The 20,614-nt window shown below is 35.6% G+C and overlaps 1 protein-coding gene across 1 annotated transcript; it reads right to left on the reverse strand.

The window, feature by feature from the left end:
- Positions 1–1,526: 1,526 nt before the first annotated feature.
- Positions 1,527–2,138, reverse strand: LOC131028190 (uncharacterized). Its single transcript, XM_057958432.1, has one exon. It carries the CDS (start codon positions 2,136–2,138, stop codon positions 1,527–1,529), a length of 612 nt encoding a protein of 203 aa, XP_057814415.1.
- Between the last annotated feature and the right edge of the window lie 18,476 nt (positions 2,139–20,614).

The following is a 20,614-nucleotide window of genomic DNA, read 5'->3' on the forward strand; positions in this document are numbered from 1 at the left end:
TTTGCCAATCCCTCAAACCAACACCTCCTCTTACCTTGGCTTGACAAATTTTGTCCCATGCCAAAAGTGGGATTTTTTCTTGATCATTTGCCTCATTCCAAAAAAATTTCCTCATCTTTTGTTGGATTGAATTGATGACCTTTTTTGGGATTTTAAGGCACATCATTGAATAAATTGGGATGGTTGACACTACTGTTTTCAACATTAAAATTCTGCTAGCCGAAGTTAGCCATCTACTTTTCCAACCCTCCATTTTATTAATGCAACTATCAGTTAGTTTTTTCCAAAACTCTGACCTGTTTGCTCCTCCAAAGAAGGGGATTCCTAGATATTTGCCCAGTAAGGACCCCACCTTCATTCCCATAATTCCGCATATTTCCCTTTGCTTGCATGGTTTATAGTTGAAGAAAAAAATCTTAGACTTATGCCAATTAACTTTTTGTCTTGAGGCTGTTTCGTAGATATCAAGGGTTTCTTTCATTACCCTTCCTTCCCTAGTAGAAGCATCTCCTGCTAGGAAGGTGTCATCTACAAATTGTAAATGTGTTATGGGGTTTACACCTGCTTCTATTTGGACCCCCTTCCAAACGCCTAACTCCCATTTTTTGGATATAAGACGCCCGAGCACTTATGCCATGATAATGAATAAAAATGGTGAGAGAGGGTCATCTTGCCTAATACCTTTTGTAGATTCAAAAAAACCCTGAGGGCTACCATTTACAAGGACTGAGATTCTAGGGGAGCTAATGCAACTTCTGATCTAGGGGATCCATTCTTCGCTGAAACCAAACCTCTGAAGGACTTTTATAGGGAAGTCCTGGTTTACCTCATCATATGCTTTCCTAATGTCAACCTTAATCATCATCTTCTCTGACCTTGCTGTCCGAATGGAATGAACAACTTCATGGGCCAGAATAATACCTTCAAAGATAGACCTGCCTGGAGCAAAACCACTTTGTTCACTTGAAATAACTAGATCCAAAACTGGGTTTAGTCTATTTGAGATGACTTTAGCAATGATTTTATAAATGGAATTGCAAAGCGATATTGGGTGAAAGTCATCGAAAGAGTTGATTTCTGCCTTCTTTGGGATCAAAGCTATGAAAGTGTTGTCGAAATCTTTTAAAATAAAGCCTCCCTTCCTAGATTCCTCTACAACTCCATGGATGTCTTCTGCCATTATGTCTCAAAACTTTTGAAAGAAAAGAGCTTGGAAGCCATCTAGTCTAGGTGATTTTTCTGCACCTAAACTAAAGACATCCTTTTTAACCTCTTCCATAGAAACCTGCTCCATTAACCTTCTGTTGTGATCTTCCATTATAGATGGAGGAATGACCTCTAGAATGTGAGGCATGTTTGCTTCCCGATTTTCCATCCTGTTAAAACTTTCTGAGAAATGATCGATTGCTGGTCGATTAATTTGTTTTAGGTCTGTGATTGTGATTCCATCTTTTTTTTTGATTGAGAAGATCTTGTTGTGTGCTCTTTTAACTTTAACTGAGGTGTGGAAATTTTTTGTGTTCCTATCACCATCCTTTAGCCAAGTTTCTCTGGATTTCCTCTCTAGCTAATACCTCTGAGTATTTAGAGCTAAGAATTTTCTCCTTTTTAAATAGATCTTCATCCATCCCATTGCTGATAATTTGCTCATGTAAAAATTTAAGTCCTTTTTCTAAATCAATCTTATCTTTAAAGATATTTCTAAAAGATTCTCTATTCCACTGCTTTAATTGTTCCTTTACAAATTGGATTTTTTTGAAAGCTTTATTACCTGGATTAATTGTCTTGTGTTTCCACCATTGGTCAATAAGGTTTCTGATGCTACTGTCCCGAAGCCACATTGCCTCAAATTTGAAGGGACATCTCTCTGGAGCATGGTCATCTTGAATCCTTAGGCATATGTGATAATGGTCTGATCCCGTGATGGGTAGAATCTCCGCTTCACTGGTCCAGTGGCTCTTTGTCCAATATCCAGCTATAAAAAACCTATCTAACTTTTCAGTGATATTTAGGAAGCCACTCCTCCTGTTGGTCCATGTGAAGTCCCCCATTTTGAAAGGGATTTCAAACAAACCTGAGCTTATAACAAAGGAGCTAAAATCTCTTTGGCTCTGCCTGTTCCAGCCCACTCCCCCCATTTTGTCTGAAGGCCAAAGTAGGGCATTGAAATCACCTCCCAAGATGAATATATTCTCCTTGTCATTACTCAAAATTTCAGATATCTCACTCTACACTTGATTTTTCAAATTTGTGTTGGTAGGCCCATATATGTTTAAGAGGAAGAAACTTGTCTGAAGTTGCGATGATTTAATCTTCAGCCATTGCCACCAAGGAGTGGCCCTAACAACAACCACTTCTGGAACTGATTCCTTCCAAAGAGCTGCTAGGCCTCCTGAAGTGCCTTATGCTCCCACCAAACTACATTTTCATGATTGAAATTTCCTTGTAAACAAACTAACATCCTCTTCTTTGATCTTTGTTTCTTGTATGAGAAAGATGTCCGGTCTCACTTGATCAATGCATCACTTGATCAAGAGAATCTTGTCAGGGGCATTGCAGCCCCTGACATTCCACAAGAGGGTCCTCATTACCCTTGGGAAAGGGCATAGCCTTTTCTCGATCTCAATTTGCTTTGGCCTGTTGCATTGCCCGCCAATTCCAGTTTGAACTTATTCGACTTTGCACCTCTTTTCTTTTTCTTCCCAACTTTGGCTTTGGTTTGGAGGGATAGAGTAGTTTCCAAAGATCGCCTCCCTTGTACTCCTTCTACTGCTCCCAATCCCAATTCATCCTCTTCGTCCTGGAATCCTGAAGATTCATAGTCATAATCAGACCCAGAAAAGTTCCCTCCGCTGTCTTCTACCCCATCAAAGGAGCTGTTTAGATTTCTGATTGGGGAGATTTGGCTATCCTTGTATATTGGGTCCTCCCCTGGTGAGACTGTGTTTCTTCTCGATCTCTATGAGTTGCACGGAGAGTGAATTTGTTCCAAATTTATCTTAGTCTCCTGATTAGATTGGACGATGCTGTCCTCCATAAAAATCACTGCATTGGGAGAGGGAGTAGTCATATTGTTCCCCTGCTGTAGTGCCTTATCGTTTAACATACATATTTGGGGGGCTGAGGTATTTTCCTATTGTGGAGGGGCCCTGTTTTCCAGAGGATAAAATTTTCTACCCTCCTCTCCTAAAGCCATCTCCCTCCTGTCACCTTCCAGAATTCCATTCCCTAACAAACAACCTGCATTCCCAGTGGTAATGGGGAAGTGACCTTCGCTGCTTTCCTCTAGTCCCATTTTCTTATTGATATGAACTAGAGATTGAGCCTTTGCCATAAAAGTCTCATCAATGAATGTCTTCTGATAGTCAACTATGACCATCTGGGTTCCCTTTGAACAATTTCTACCATATTTTGCAATTGAGTTAATCTCCCAATCTTTTTCATTCCACTGACATTCTCCATGATAACCTTCAGTCAATCTAATAATCTCCTTCTCCAAATGTTGTTTTATTATTTCTTTGCCTTTTGTTTCTTTTTTGTAGAAACCCAGTGGATGAATTTTGTTGGAGCATTTAGCACATGATTCCATGTCTTCCTCTAGCATAACTTTTTGTTTCCAAATCCCCATCCCTGTTTTAATTTCTAATGTATCTGGCAGGTTGTGAACTGTCTACTAGTTTACACATAGTCTTGTAATCATGCTGAAGTCAGATGGGTCTACAAGCTCTTCCGACATTATAAACTCCCCCAAGTGGTTACCTATTTGTTTCAGAGTTTCTGCATCCTTATATTCCTAGGGTAGACCTGATAATTTAATCCAAATGAGGGTTTTTTCTATTGAGGCTTCAAACGGATTAAAATTTGGGATCCAAGCTGATATGTTTAATCCTTTTCCTTCAATAAAAAAAGGGCCATTTTCTAAAATCCAGTCTCTATCCTGAGCTGTTGGGCAGATTACTAAATAGTAACCATTGCCCAATGTTTTTAGGTCCATGCCTTCCCCCCAGTTTTTATCACACCAGTTCCTAAATTTGGTGAAGGCCGGCCATGTTCCTCCCCATTTAACGAAAAGGCCTTTGTTTGTCAGAAAGCTGAGAGAGTCTTTCCATGCATCATTTGAAAGATAAACTGTCAAAACTCTACTTATTTCTGCATTAGGGTTTACCTCTAGGACCTTTGCTGCTTCTAAAGATATCTTTGGCTACCAGAACTTCTCCTGCACCATCCTGAAGTCCACTTTAGGGCTGGTTCCGAAATCACAATATCTCTGAAAGAAACCTGCCTTTTGTTTCCAAGGTGATTTGGGACCCTCTTCTCTCCTTCTGTTCCAGTGCTTAACATTCCCCAGAGCCTTCCATGAGCAAGAGCCTTGTCGCGATGTTTGCTGACCACTCGCCTTCCATCCGTGGCTGTGTTTTCTCCTGAAGGGCCATCTCCTCTTTGCGTCGTCTCTGTAATTAAAACCCTTGTGTCTCCTGAAGCCAGCAAACTTGCTTCACTCCACCATTTTTCATGTTGGCTTATGAATAAATGTATTTTATTTTAACATATAAATCTATTTAAATTTATTTATTTTTAAAATGATTTCATTTTTACTTTACTATTTTGATGATAAGAATGATTTTATTTTATTTACATTGTTTATCAAGAACTATTGATATTTACTTCATTATTTTAGCTTTTTTTATTTATTCAATTTTTAAAGAAATATAATAATATACTAAATAGTTAGTTTAAACAAACAAAAAAAAGTATAAAATATCTTTTATATAATTTCAAATAAAAACACTAATTAGGGTTACTTTGAATGTTTTAATTTTATTATTATTATAAATATTTAATAAGTGTTTCTTTTCAAGTTAGTTTTTAGTCAATGTGAACACTACACAAAATATTTAATGTTTTATTTAATTTTTAGTTTTTATTAAAAAATATATGAACCGCAATCATAGGAATTGTTAGTGCTAAGATGTGTAACTCTCAAGATTCATAAAACTCATAAAGTCTTTGCCTATTTTAACATCTTTTTTGCATTACCCTAATAGTCCTATAGGTTTCTTGATTAGAACTCATATACTACTATCTTTTTGGCACTATCATGTCTTCATTTAATTCTCATGACCTGCTTAAACCTTTTACCAACATGAAATAAATAACAAAATTATTCTTTAAAACACCCATTGATTGTCATATCACTTATAGTACCATCTCATTGAAAAAATTTGAAGCATTTTTTAATATTGCATTCATTGCCATCACAAGAAAATGAATTGAGTTAATAAAAATTGAGATATATATATGTGTACTTGGATATCTTTAAATAGTTGCCCTAATCCACATAACAATCCATTGCCACACTACAATAGTCATAACTATGTAGCTCACAACAATTGGGATAGTCATGGTACTAAATAAGGCCTCCCTTAGTTCTCACCAACCCACCCTAACATATTCACATAGTTAGTTTACCCCTAGAAGATGAAATGTGAAAAATATACCTCCCAACAACTTTATACCAATTGCATTTGATGATTTTTTCAACTTTAGAGACATTGTTGCAATTTTAAAATGGTTCAGATATTTTGAAAAATGATAGAGGTTACTATGATGCAACCCTATTTGCACCTATAGGTTCAAACATGATGTTTGTGTGTGTCATAGAGTCTAAGAAATATCTTGATAAAGTTTGATATTTTTTTGCACTTAGGACTCTTAATAAAAGAGTTGGCACAACATAGCCTTCAAGGTTTGGAAAATCTAGGTTGTGAAATAGGATCACTCTTAGCATTAACCTACCCACTTGGATGTGTTGGAATTGATGGTTTGGTCCCCTGATTTGTAGAACAAAAATCAAGCTACCTTGCAACTTTACATTAGATGTATTTGATAACTTTTGCAACATTTGAGAAAAATAATCTACAACCAACTAGATTTCAATATTCAAAAAATGAGAGAGTTTATTTTGAAGGGATCCTATGTGCACATGTAGGTTTAGAAGGAATAGCCATTTGTGCCATAAATTTTCATAAACAACTCGTTGAAGTTCAATAATTCTTTGCACTTGGATCTCTTAAGAAAAAGTTGTCAGAAGAATGTACCCTCGAATGTTCAATATAGTTGGATTGCAAAGTAGGACCATGTCTAGCATAAAATTTCCTACTCAAATGTGTTAGCATTGATGGTTCAGCCACATGATGCACAAAACAAAAATTAAGCTACCTTGTAGCTTTACAATGAGTACATTTGAAAAAAAATGCAATGTTTGAAAATTTTTTGCTAGGACCAACTCGATTTTAGTATTGAAAATTTGATAGTTTATTGTGGAGGGGCTCTATGTGACCCTATAGGTTCAAACAAAACATTCATATGTGCCATAGATATCAAAAAATAACTCATCAAAGTTTGATAGTGTTTTGCACCTAGGGCTTTTAAAAGAAAGAATAAACACAATGTAGCATGGGATGTTTGGGAGCATTGGGGTACAAAATAGAATCATTCCTAGCATAAAATTGCCCACTCAAATGTGTTGGCATTCACAGTTTGGCCTCACAACGCACAAAACAAAAATTAAGCTACCTTTCAACTTTACATTAATACATTTGACATTTTTTATAAGATTTGAAAAACTTTTGGCATGGTCAACTGAATTTTACTCTTAAAAAAGTGAGAGAGTCTATTATGAAGGGGCCTTATGTGGCCTTGTAGGTGCAAACAAAACATTCATATTTGTCACATATTTTGAGAAACAACTCATCAAAAATTGGTAGTTTTTTACACTTAGGGATCTTGGGAGAAAGTGTTGACAAAATGTAGTCTAAAATGTTCGAGAGAGATGGGGTGGAAAATAGGACCATGTCTAGTGTAAAAATACCCACCTCGACATGTTGGTGTTGATGGTTAAGTCCCACAATGCATATGATGAAAATTAAGCTACATTGCAACTTTACATTGATTGAATTTGATAATTTTTGCAATGTTAATTTTTTTTTTGCCATGACCAACTAGATTGGAGACTTAAAAAATTGAGAGGATATTGTGGAGGGACCCTACATGAACTTATAGGTTTAGATAAAATGTTTGTATGTACCACAAGTACTGAGAAATATCCCCTCAATGTTGCGCAATTTTTTGCACTTAGGGCTCTTAAGAGAAAGCATTGGCATAGTGTAGCTTGGATTGTTTGGGAAAGCTAAGGTGTGAAAAAGGACCATGCCTAGTGTAAAACTACCCAACCGAACATGTTGGTACTAATAATTTGGTACCATGATGCACAAAACAAAAATTAAGCTACCTTACAACTTTAGATTGAATTCATTTGACAATTTTTGCAACACTCAAAAATTTTTCACCATGACCAACTAGTTTGGAGACATCAAAATTTGAGAGAGGTTATCATGGAGTGACCAACATGAGCATATAGGTTCTGATAAAATATTCACATGTGTCATGGATTTTGAGAAACAACCCATCAAAGTTTCATAATATATTGTACTTGGGGCTCTCAAGAGAAAATATCGACATAGTGTAGCCTAGTATGTTCAAAAGAGATAAGGTGTAAAACAATACCATACCTAGTGTAAGATTTCCCACTTGGATGTGTTGCAACTAATGGTTTGGTCCCATAATGCACATAACAAAAATAATCTACCTTCCAACTTCACATTGAATGCATTTGATAGTTTTCGCAAAACGAGAAAACTTTCAGCATGGCCAATTGGATTCGGAGACTTAAAAAACTAAGAGAGGTTAATGTGAATGGGACTTATGTGACTATATAGATTTAAATGAAATAATTCGTATATGTCATGAATTTTTAGAATCAGATCGTCAAAGTTTAGCAGTTTTTTGCATTTAGGGATATCAAGGGAACGTGTCAGCACAATGTAGGTTGGAACATTTAGGAGAGCTAGGGTGAAAAATAGGTTAATTTATAATGTAAAATTTTGTATATAAATGTCCCACAAGGCACAAATAAAAAATTAAGCTACCTTGCAACTTTACATTGAATGCATTTGAGAGTTTTTGCTACACTAGAAAATATTTCTCCATGACCAAATGGATTGAAGACTTAAAAAAATTGAGAGAGGTTATTGTGGAGGGTACTTACATGACCCTATAAGTTTCTATAGAATGTTTGTAAGTGCCATGTCATCTGAGAAATAGCCTACCACAGTTTGGTAGTTTTGAGCACTTAGAGCTCTTAAGAGAAAGAATTGATACAATGTAGCCTACAATGTTTGGAAACATTCCTAGTGTAAACCTACCCACCCATACGTGTTGGTATTGATCGTTGGGTTCCACGTCGCATAGAACAAAAAATAAACATCCTTACAACTTTACATTGAATGCATTTAATGATTTTTGCAACACTAGAAAAACTTTCCTTGTGACCAACTGAATTGAAGACTTCCAAATTTGAGAGAGGTTATTGTGGAGGGTGTTGGCAATATGCTGGATTTGGTTAAGTGTTATCATTGATGTCAACATCGTATCTCGATTCCAGATATGGTTCTTTTATCCTGGTTGGACCTATCTTGATTAGACTTGGTGTTTATCTTGGTTTTGGCTATGATTCTGATCTGGTATGATCAGATCCCTGGTTTCAGTTTTGGATGGTTATTCAGGATGGTTATATGCTTGTCGTATTCTATTTTGTTCATGATTTGGTGCTCCGGAAGCTATCACTTATGTTCCCGGTCGGTATTTCCTGGTACCGGTTTGCAATATTTGATGATATCATTTGATGTTTTTGGTCCGACTTATGAGAATGGTTTTTAACATGCTAAAGGTTCTTCTTGATCATGTCCCAATTGTTTGGTGGCTTTGCATTGGATGGCGTGCTAATATGGTGGTCCTATTTGGACCCGGTTAGATATTCTATGTTATTGGACTAAGGGTTTCTACCGTTTGGTGAAACAAGTTGGAGATTGGTCTTAGTGTGATTTCCGACAGATATAATTGTTTGGGAATTTGATTTAGGTCCATGCTATGTAATGTAAATCATAATAGTGTTCAGGTGATATCATGTGATGTAATTTTTGTAATTATGGGTTTATGGGTTTAGGGTTTAGCCGACCTTATCATAAGGTTGATGATCTTTATTTATAGGTGACTTATTCATGTAACATGTCATGTATGGGCATCGATGGTATGGGATGGTATAAATGGTTATGTCTACATTATCAGAGGAAGTTTATGTGTGAACAATTATATATCATTCGACATAAGGTTTTTGGTGTTGCAGGGAAGACATATGTGCTTAACCGGAACTGTATCAAGCATTAGGAGATACTATTTTCACAGTTTACTCTTTCTAAATTGTAGTCCGATGCTTTTGTAAGTCAGTGAGACTTCTCTTTTGTGATGAGTAGTGAGCTCTATGCTATTGGCCTAATTGCAAGTGCAATCCCCATTGTAATTATTTCACATACTGCTGCAAAACTATTATCTGATTGTGGATAGGGTTTCCCACCGTAGTTTTTACCTTTATTGGGGTTTCCATGTCAAAAATATTGGTGTTGTGTGTGTTGTGCTTTCATGTTTTATCTTTCATTGTGCTCTGGTATAAAGGTTATAATTTGTAATAGTTCTGATTGCTGATAGAAAACTGATTCACCCCCCCCCTCTCTTAGTTTTCTCTCAGTATTAGATCTGTCTAATAATTGGTATCAGAGCCTGGTCCTCTCTGTAGAATCTTAACTGCTTGAGGACATCCAATGGAATCAACATCTAGTTCTACATTTAATCCCTACCGGAAGGAGAGTCCTAGATTTGATGACACTAATTACAAAATATGGAAGGAGCGAATGAAGATTCATCTGAGATGTCTTGGAGCTAAAGTTTGGGAGATAGTGGAGAAAGGGTATATACCTCATGATCCTAATTCTAGAGCACCAACACCTGCTGATGAATAGAAGAGAGCTGAAAATGATGTCAGAGTGAATGAAACATTGCTAAGTTCCCTATCTGATGAAATGTTATTGAATGTCATAGAGTTGGAGAATGCAAAGAAGATCTGGATAAACCTTGAAACTCTTTATGAAGGCGAACAAGTTGTAAAGATTGCAAAACTTGAAGGTTTTTCAGGTGAGATATGAAACTTTTAAGATGAAAGAAGATGAGAAGATAAGTTCTTTCATGGATAGAGTAAATGAGATTGTCATTGGAATCAAATGATGCGGTGGATCAGTTAGTGAGGATGTGGTTGTGTCAAAGATTCTGAGAGTTCTACCTCTGGCTTACAAGATGAAGGCTACTGCAATTAATGAAATTTGGACAATGTCAAGTACCCCTGTTACCAGAGATACATTACTTGGGAAATTGACTACTTTTGAGCTTGAGGAACTTGGAGATCAGAGTGCTACTAAAATAGAGACTACATTTAAAGCATTTGCCTTTGGTAAGCAGAAGATAGATTGGAAGGAGTTATATGCTAAATATTTGGAAGACATTGAGAGAGAAGACAAAGAACTTGAAGAGTTGGAAGCCCTAATTGCTAGAAGAATCCCTAAAGGACCGTCTGGAAGTAAGTATGAAGGAAAAGTACCTTTTAAATATTTTTCATGCAATAAGATTGGTCTTTTGCTTCTAGATGTCCTCAGAGAGTTGCTAGTAATCAAGAAAGATTTATGAGGAATTTTAAGCCTAGTCTAGAATATCAGAACAGGCCTAGATTTAGAAGGAATAAGGATAAATCATGTTATTATGCCGGTGATGATGATTATGATGATGATGATGATGAACTTGTAAGTGGATTCGGTGATGGAAGCTTCAGTAAAGATTGGGTCTTTATTGCTATCAAGGATGATTCTCCAGAACCTATCATTAAAGCAACTCATACTAAGGAGAAGGCTCTAGCTGGTAAAATTGAAGAAAATGATGAATGGGTTATAGACAGTGGATTCTCACATCACATGACCAGTGACAAGAGAAAGTTCTTAACTTTGCAAGAATTTGATGACAGACTAGTCAGATTTGGAGACAACAAGGCATGTAGGATCAAAGGCAAAGGAACACTATCCTTGGATGGTAAGAGTAATACTAATAATGTTTATTATGTTGAAGGATTGAAGCATAATATTTTGAGTGTAGGTCAGATGGTGGATAGAGAATTTCATTTGCAATTTAAGGATAGTAAATGCAAGATTATCAATAGATCAGGATTGGAGATTGCATCCGGAACTCAGACCAAAGGAAACATCTTTCATTTAAACTCTAGTGAGAAGGCTTGCTTGATTGCTTAGATTGATGAAAGCTAGTTATGGCATAAGAGGATGTGTCATGTAAACTTTGATTGCATAGTCAATATTAGTTCAACACAAGCTATTAGAGATTTGCCCAAGATTGTTAAACCTCACAATCTGGTATGTAGAGAATCTCAAATGGGTAAGCAAGTTAGAACTTCTTTCAAAAACATACATGATATATCTAATGAAATTCTTGATCTTATTCATACTGATCTGTGTGGACAGACAAGGACTAAAAGCTTTCTAGGTGATAGATATTTTAAGTTGCTTATTGATGACTATTCTAGAATGATGTGGGTTGCATTTTTGAAAGAAAAAATTGAAGATCTTAAGACATTCAAAATTTTCAAAGCTATGATTGAGACAGAAACATGATTGAAGGTTAAAAGTTTAAGATTAGATCAAGGCAGTGAGTTTACATCCAGTAAGTTCAACAACTTTTGTGAGAAGCATGGAATCATAAGACAATTTTCTGCACCTAGAACCCCACAAAAAAATGAAATAGTGGACAGGAAGAACAAAACTATATTAGCTGCTGCAAGGACAATGATGATGGAAGCCAAATTTCCTAATATCTATTGGAGAGAAGCTGTTAATACCGCTGTATATACTTTCAATAGAGTACACATAAAAGGTGATACCGGTAAGACTCCTTATGAATTATGGCTTGGTCATACTCCTACTGTCAGATATTTCAGAATTTTTGAAGTAAATGCTAGATTAGAAGAGATGATGCATTAGGAAAATTTGATCCTAGAAGTGATGAAGGTAAATTTTTGGGTTATTCCACCAAGAGAAAAGCATATAGATGTTATAACCAAAGATTGAATAGGATATTGAAAAGCATAAATGTCAAGGTGGATGAGTAGGATAACAATCAGATCAGATCATATGACTATGGACTGGAAGATGAATTTGTCAGATCAAAACCAATAGTGCAAGAATCAATTCAGAGCATAGATCCAATTGCTCCAGTAACATTTGAAAATTCCACAATGACTGATGAAGGGAAAAAAGAATCAGAAAGTCAAGAAATTCAGAAAACTCCCATCTATGTGAAGCTGAATCAATCTGAAGATCAGATCATTGGAGATAAAAGGAAAGGTATGATGACTAGAAGAAGGTTAGTTGCTGAAGAGGTATGTTTAATTTATAAAACTGAACCGACATCTTTTATTGAAGCAAGTAAAGATGAGAATTGGATGAAAGCAATGGAATAGGAACTATATCAGATAGAAAATAATAAGACTCTTGAATTGTTTCCTAGACCTAAAGATAGGAATATTATTGTAACTAAATGGGTTTTCAGGAATAAATTAAATGAGGAAGGTCAAGTTGTGAGAAATAAAGCTAGACTAGTTTGCAAAGATTATTCAAAGGAAGAAGGAGTTGATTATGATGAAACTTATGCTCCGGTTGCAAGAATTGAAGCAGTAAGACTATTTCTTGCCTATGCTGCACACAAGAACTATAAGGTATATCAGATGGATGTTAAATGTGCATTTCTGAATGGAGATCTTGAAGATGAAGTCTACATTGAGTAACATGATGGATTTTCTTTATCAAAGGACAAAGACATGGTTTGTAGATTGAAGAAAGCTTTATATGGTTTGAAACAAGCCCCTCAAGCATGGTATGCTAGATTAGACAAATATCTTTCAAAGCTTAATTTTAGCAAAGGTAATGTTGATAGTAACTTATATTATAAGATTAAACATGAAGATATATTGATCATTGAAGTCTTTATGGATGATATCATTTTTGGTGGAGAAGAAAGTTTATGCATGAAATTTGCTGATGATATGAAGAATGAATTTGAAATGTTTATGATTGGCGAGATGAAATTTTTCTTAGGTTTGCAGATTACTCAGACTGATAAAGGTATTTTCATTTGTCAAACTAAGGATGTGAAGGAATTTCTTAAGAAGTTTGGATTAGAAAATTCCAAACCTCTTGGTTCTCCTATGATAACCGGTTGCAAATTGTCAAAGGATGATGAATCTCCTAGAATAAATCCAAGCAAATACAAATCAATGATTGGTGGATTGTTGTACATAACTCAGACTAGACCACATATAATTAATGTTGTTTGTATTTCCTCTAGATTTCAATCAGAGCCTAGAGAAACTCATGATATTGCTATCAAAAGGATATTCAAAATAATTAGTAGGTACAACAGACTATGGGTTATGGCATCCAAAAGATGATGATTTCAGACTATGTGCATATACAGACTCTGATTGGGCAGGAGATGTGGATGATCGAAAGAGAACTATAGGTGGTGCATTCTTTCTTGGAAATAAATTGATTTCATGGCTTAGCAAGAAACAATTATGTGCTTGATTATCTACTGCTGAAGCTGAATATGTCGCTTTTGCAACTAACTGCACTTAGATTTTATGGATGAAACAAATTTTGAAAGATATAAGGGAAAGTTATCATGAGACTATTTTTATTCACTGTGATAATACTGCTACTATTGATATGTCAAAGAATCCAATATTTCATTCCAAATCAAAACACATTTCTATAAGGTATAATTTCTTGAAGGAAAATGTTGAAGCAAAGGAAGTCAGAGTGATTTATGTGCCTACTAAGGAACATATTGCAGATATTCTAACAAAACCATTGCCTAAAGATAATTTTGAATATCTCAGAGATTAGTTGGGGGTCACCACCCCTCTAGAAGAGACTTAGAGATGCAAACATGCATCAATCCGGTGAGCCTATCAGACATACTTAATGATTCGGGTTGATGAGATGTTGTTGTTGCTTAGGGGGAGTAGTCAGCCACTTGGTTCAGTTTTCTTTATGGTTTGGTATCTGTCCTTTGTCATTGCTATCAAAGGGGGAGATGGTGTTCATGTGAAAAATAGTTAATCTTTGGAGGAGATGGTATTCATGTTAATCTAAGGGGGATATATATTTCAGATCAATCTTTGGGAGATTGTTGGCATTCCTTGGCACTTGGATATTTTTCACATTCAATGTTACCATCGATGCAAAAGGGGGAAATTGTTGGCAATATGCTAGATTTGGTTAAATGTTGTCATTTATGTCAACACTATATCCCGGTTGGATATGGTTCTGCTATCCCGGTTGGACCTATCCCGATTAGACTTGGTGTTTATCTTGGTTTTGGCTATAATTATGATCAGGTATGTTCAGATCCTTGGTTTCAGTTTTGGATGGTTATATGCTTTTCATATTCTATTGGTTCATGATTTGGTACTTCGGAAGCTATCGCTTATGTTCCCAGTTGGTATTTCCTAGTACCGGTTAGCTCTACTAATTAGCGATATTTGATGATATGATTTGATGTTTCTGGTCCAGCTTATGGGAATGATTTCTAACGTGCTGAAGGTGCTTCTTGATCATATCCCAATTGTTTGGTGGCTTCACATTGGCTAGTGTGCTGATATGGTGGTCTTATTTAGATCCGGTTAGATATTCTATGTGATTGGACTGAGGGTTTCTACCAGTTGGTGAAACGTGTTGGAGATTGGTCTTAGCATGATTTCCGACAGATATAATTTGTTTGGGAATTTGATTTAGGTCCATGCTATGTAATGTAAATCATAATATTGGTCTGGTGATATCATGTGATGTAATTTTTATAATTATGGGTTTATGGATTTAGGGTTTAGCCGACCTTATCATAAGGTTGATGATCTATATTTATAGGTGACTTATTCAGGTAACATGTCATGTATGGGCATCGATGGTATGGGATGGTATCGATGGTTATGTCTGCATTATCAGAGGAAGTTTATGTGCGAACAATGATATATCATTCGACAAAAGGTTTTTGGTGTTGTAGGGAAAACATCTGTGCTTAACCAAAACTGTATCAAGCATTAGTAGGTGCTATTTTCATAGTTCATCTTTCCAGATTGTAGTTTGATGCTTTTGTAAGTTAGTGAGACTTCTCTTTTGTGATGAGCAGTGAGCTCTAGGTTGTTGGCCTGATTGCAAGTGTAATCCCCATTGTAATTATTTCAAATACTGCTGCAGAAGTATTATCTGATTGTGGGTAGGGTTTCCCACCATGGTTTTTTCCTTTACCAGGTTTTCCATGTCAAAAATATTGGTGTTGTGTGTGTTGTGCTTTCATGTTTTATCTTTCATTGTGTTGGTTTCCTTGTGCTTAGGTATAAAGGTTATAATCTGTAATAGTTTTGATTGCTGGTAGAAAACAGAGTAACACCCACCCCCCCCCCCCCACCCCCACCCCCCCCTCTCAATTTTCTCCCATTATCAGATTTGTCTAACAAAGGGGCCCTACATGACCCTATAGATTTAGAAAAAATATTTTATGTATCATGGATTTTGAGAAACAGGTCGTCAAAGTTTGGTAGTTTTAAGAACTTGGGGCTCTCAAGAGAAAGCATCAACACAGTGCATCCTAGAATGTTCAAGAGAGATAATGTGTAAAAAAAGATCATTCCTAGCATAAACCTACCCATCTTTATGGTAGTACAGTCCCATGACACATATAACAAAGAAAAAGCTACTTTGCAACTTTACATTTGATAGTTTTTGCAACAATATAAAAAATTTTCTCCATGGCCAATTAGATTGGAGACTTCAAAAAATAAGAGAGGTAGTTGTGGAGGGGCTTTACATGACCCTATAGGTTCAGACATAAGGTTCATATGCGTCTTAGAATTTGAGAAATAACCCATCAAAGTTTGGTAGTTTTGAGCACTAAAGGCTCTCCAGAGAAAGCATCTACATAGTCTAGCATAGAATGTCCAAGATAGTTTGGGTGCAAAACATGACCATGCCTAGCATAAAATTTCCCACCCAGACATGTTGGTGTTGATAGTTTGGCCACACAACACACAGAAAAAAAATTGTGCTCCCTTGCAACTTTACATTGAATGCATTTGATAGTTTTTGCAACACTATAAAAACTTTCATCGTGATCAATTGGATTGGAAACTTCAAAAATTGAGAGAATTTATCGTAGAGGGTCCCTAAGTGACCTATACATTTATACTGAACATTTTTATGTGCCACATTTTTTTAGAAATAGCCCATCGAAGTTTGGTAGTTTTATGCATGGAAACTTCTAAAGAGAAAGCATTAGCATAGTGCATTCTAGAACATTCAGGAGACATGGGGTGTAAAAAAGGACTATGCCTAGCATAAAAAATCAAACATAAATGATCTGGCATTGATGGTTTTTGTAGCTTTTGAAAAAAAATCCATGTCAAACTAGATTGGAGTCTTGAATAACTAAGAGATATTATTTTGGAGGGACCCTATGTGAGCTTATAGGTCTAGAAAAACTTTCCTACGTACCATGGATACCATGAAATAACTTGTCATAGTTTAACAATTTTTTGTACTTAGGGATCTTGAGGGAAAATGTCAAAATAATGTATCCTAGAAAGATTAGATGTCATGGGGAATAAACAGAGGACTTCTTGAGAATTCACTTTCCCTTTCAAAGTTGTTGGTGTAGTATATTTTACCACATGATTCATGTTACACATAGTATGCTTCTTGCCCCACGATGCATTGGGTATGTTAAATGATTGTTATAGCTTTGAGTACATTAGGGAGCTCTCTATACCAATATATGATGTTATTTATTTTGATGATCCTACATCCTAGCATTATTTTTTGTACCTCTAAGAACTCTTCCTACATGTCACATGATGAACCCATGTTTATGTATTATTCTCCTAACATTCTTATGACTTATGCATCTTCATGTATTGGTTGTCACACTAAACTAATGTACGATTTGTCAAGGATTATTACAACTAGATTAATTCAATAAACTAAGAGCAAATCAATGACATCAATAATGGTGTATGCAATCATATATTATGAGCCCTGAGTGCACAAGGATCTTTGATCCTTTCATACATTAAGTGAAAACAAACATTAAAAGGCCAAATTTTTTCATAAAAAGATGTTTGAGGAGGATGTGACAAGATTTTTTCTCAAATTTGAGGAGATAATTGAGAAAATAAGAAAATAGATGGGATAAGGAAAGAAGAATACAATAAGAGGTTAAATCCTAATTTTCCAATTTCCTTTGTAGATGAGAGAGACTTATTTTTGAGGATTCAAAGGATGATTTCTCATTCAAAGAAATTAACCCCTCTGAATGAAGATAGGCCTTAATATAGAAGAGATCCCACAACTCGTATTAGGCCATATGTCAGGGGAGAGAGTAAGGAAGGGACTTAGGAGAAATCTCAAGTTCTTGTTGTCCTTGGGGTATTTGCACAAAGTTGTGGTACCAAAAAGGTGCCAAATTTTTTCTTTTCAAATTCGGCCATTTGGCATGCACCAAATGAGGTGCTCACCCTATTTGGTGCATGCCAAATATGACAAGTTCCTTATTTGGCATGCGCCAAACACAAAAACAAACAAACAAAACTTAAAACTCCAAAGATCGTGCATTGATGTTTTATTCTACTGCAAACTCACGCCTCCAAAGAAGGTATATTTTTCCCTTAAAGTTGTCCATTCTTCATTGAAATATCACCATGATATTGAATAGCTCGAAGAGGTATGCATTTATGATTTATTAGTGTCAATTTTTTATTAAGTTGTAGATTAAAATAGGTTTCTTAATTAAAATCTATTTTAATTTTCATGAATTGAGATTGCACAAGAAAATGTTAAAAAAACTCAATCACCTCCTCTTGAAGACCCTCTTGAAGAAAAACCACATCAAGAACCTCTTGCAATCCCTAGACATTCCATATGTACACAAGAAAAAATATTAGGGAAAATAGAAAATAACCAAAAATATCTTGAGGAATTGATCACAAGGCTAAAAGATCCCACTAGAACAAACTCTCATAGGACAAGCTTTGCTAATTTTGTGCAATCTATTGTCTCAAATAGCATTAGTGAGTGGGAAAATTGAATTTTGGTCCAATAAAAAGGAAGAACAAAGACAATTTTATGCTGACAAATTATCATAAGACGGAGTGAAGAAAAATAAAATTAACAAATTTGACTTCTATTCACTTTTCATGAACCCTAAACTGATCAACCTTTACACACTAGATGCATGAGGTTCCTTATCCATTGGTTCCACCATGAAGGGATTAAGAATAATTTTTGGGATAGGTGGTGGATGATTTTTTATGAACCTCCATGCAATAATCATGAGGTACCCCAAGAATTTTTGAGGACACTCTATTGTGAGTTTATCCTCAACGAGATCCCAAACTATTTTGACTATCTAGATTTCCAGGGTAGAGGTGGGAGCTCCTCACATGATAGAGTGGGGGCACAATGTGACCCAAACCTCACACCAATACCCTTGGCCAAACCTATGGTGGAGAGTGTCACTATTCCTTTCCTTGTGAAGGAGAGTGATAACATCGAAACTTTAGACTCCACTAGCTCACTCACTCAGACCGTTATACATATGCTAGGCCTCTAGTAGAGGGTGATGCAAGTGATTCTTCTAGGCATCAAATTCCAAATCACTTTTGTCGATATTGTGGGTCTCTTTGCACTTATAATCCTAAGAGTAGTGAGCATGCATGTGCACGATAGGAATCTGCTACATAGAACATTGTCATGACAAAATATTTGCTGAAGGAAACATTTCACATTGATACTTAGGTGAATTTATGCAGTTCATTTCATTCTTTTTATTTAATTTTATTTTGAAATATAAGAATATAACTAAATTAGTTAATGATTACGATAAAAAATTAGGGTCAAAGTGTTCACAATACTTACAGTGTTCCCACACCACCCTTTTTCATGACTTCGTCGACTCCACATGTATTTAACCAATAAAGAAATATAATTATTATATGTGAATAGTTGAACCGTATGTGAATGATTTTCGCATTACTCATTTTTGGATGTCAAATAGTTTGATTCTAGCACTAATACATTTGGCCTCAAATTCTGACGGACAAGGCATTTTGTGATCAAATTTAATTTTTTTATAGAAAAATGCCTGAGAACTTCGAAATGCTGATGACGTTTTCCAAAGAAGCCCGTGTTAGTCGGAATTCGGATGACCACATACATTATTAAAAAAAAAAAAAGCGTGGTTGAAAACCGCGCATGACGAATTGAATTAACTCTCGACTTCCTCTGCCTCTGCCAATTCCTTTGTTTCTTTTGCCTCTTCCTCTGCCTCTGCCTCTGCAAATCGGGTTCGACATGTCCTTCTCCCTTTAACTCTCGACTTCCTAATTAACAACAACATATTTATAGCTGAGTGTTTTGTTATCTTTAAAGCCTAGCAGGGATATCGAAGGATACAATACTATCACTTCAAGGGAATCTATATGAATTATCTTTTCCTGATTTAAAATTGGGTTGTCTAGCAGGTGATATCGAAGGATTGAGTAGCTAGTTTGGAGGGTATCAAACTATTGGAGATGGCAAAATTCCTATAGATTTTCACATGCCTGTAAATTCCCATGGACTTGCAGGTTGTGTGTTTGAATCATGTAAAGTTGGTTGCAGATAAGTTCATTTCAAAGTGTGTGTCTCATAAATTTGAGCTTGTCATCCTAATGATATATTCTCATTTATATGTTTTTATTTACTTTCCTAATGCTCCAGTTCCTAGTTATTGAAAAGTCTTCCAATTATCAATTATATTAGATAAAAGCTAAAAGTATTGTCTAAAAATTAAAAAATAAGTAAACCCTATTTACTATACCAGAATCAGGACATAAGTAGTAGTGATGTCCACTGCCCACATATTTATCTAAGTGGTTTTACAAAATAGACTTCAACTTCCAAGTTTTGTCAAATCCACAGAAAAATATTTTAAAATCAAATAAGGTGATAAGCATTTGAATCTTCCATAGTTCAATTTGGCACCAGTTGTAGAGTGTGTTGGGATTCAATCTAACAATTGGAATTTTCGCTTGACTGCACCCTTGTGCATATAGCCTTATTTTGCCCATCATATATAACAGATTTGAGAAATATTTAAATGGATCTCCCTCATTCAAATTTTTCTAGGTGTCGTTCCTCTTCATTCCACCTGCTATTATCATATGTTGAAAGTTGCAAAAGCCCAAAAAATTTCTCTGTCTAGGGAGGTTTTGGTCATTTTTCTCACTTTTTGTGGAGTTGCAGACTTTTTGTTGACTACTGTCAGTCCCACGTGGAAGCTCTGCTAAGTATATTGGGTTTTTCTTCTCTTCATCTATTTTTATTTCTTCCTTTTGTGGGTTTTTAATGAATAGCTGGACTTTTGTCTCTTTGTCCCAATATTCCATTCTCTTCTGCCCCTAATAACCTATTTGAGGTTGTATAATGAAGAGTTATCTTTAATTCAAGACAGGTTTGAAGGTCATCCATGGATTATAAAGAAATTTCTAATGGTTTTTGTCAAAACTGTCATAAAACCC

The sequence above is a fragment of the Cryptomeria japonica genome, chromosome 5 (assembly GCF_030272615.1).
Source record: "Cryptomeria japonica chromosome 5, Sugi_1.0, whole genome shotgun sequence".
Taxonomy (NCBI): Eukaryota; Viridiplantae; Streptophyta; class Pinopsida; order Cupressales; family Cupressaceae; genus Cryptomeria; species Cryptomeria japonica.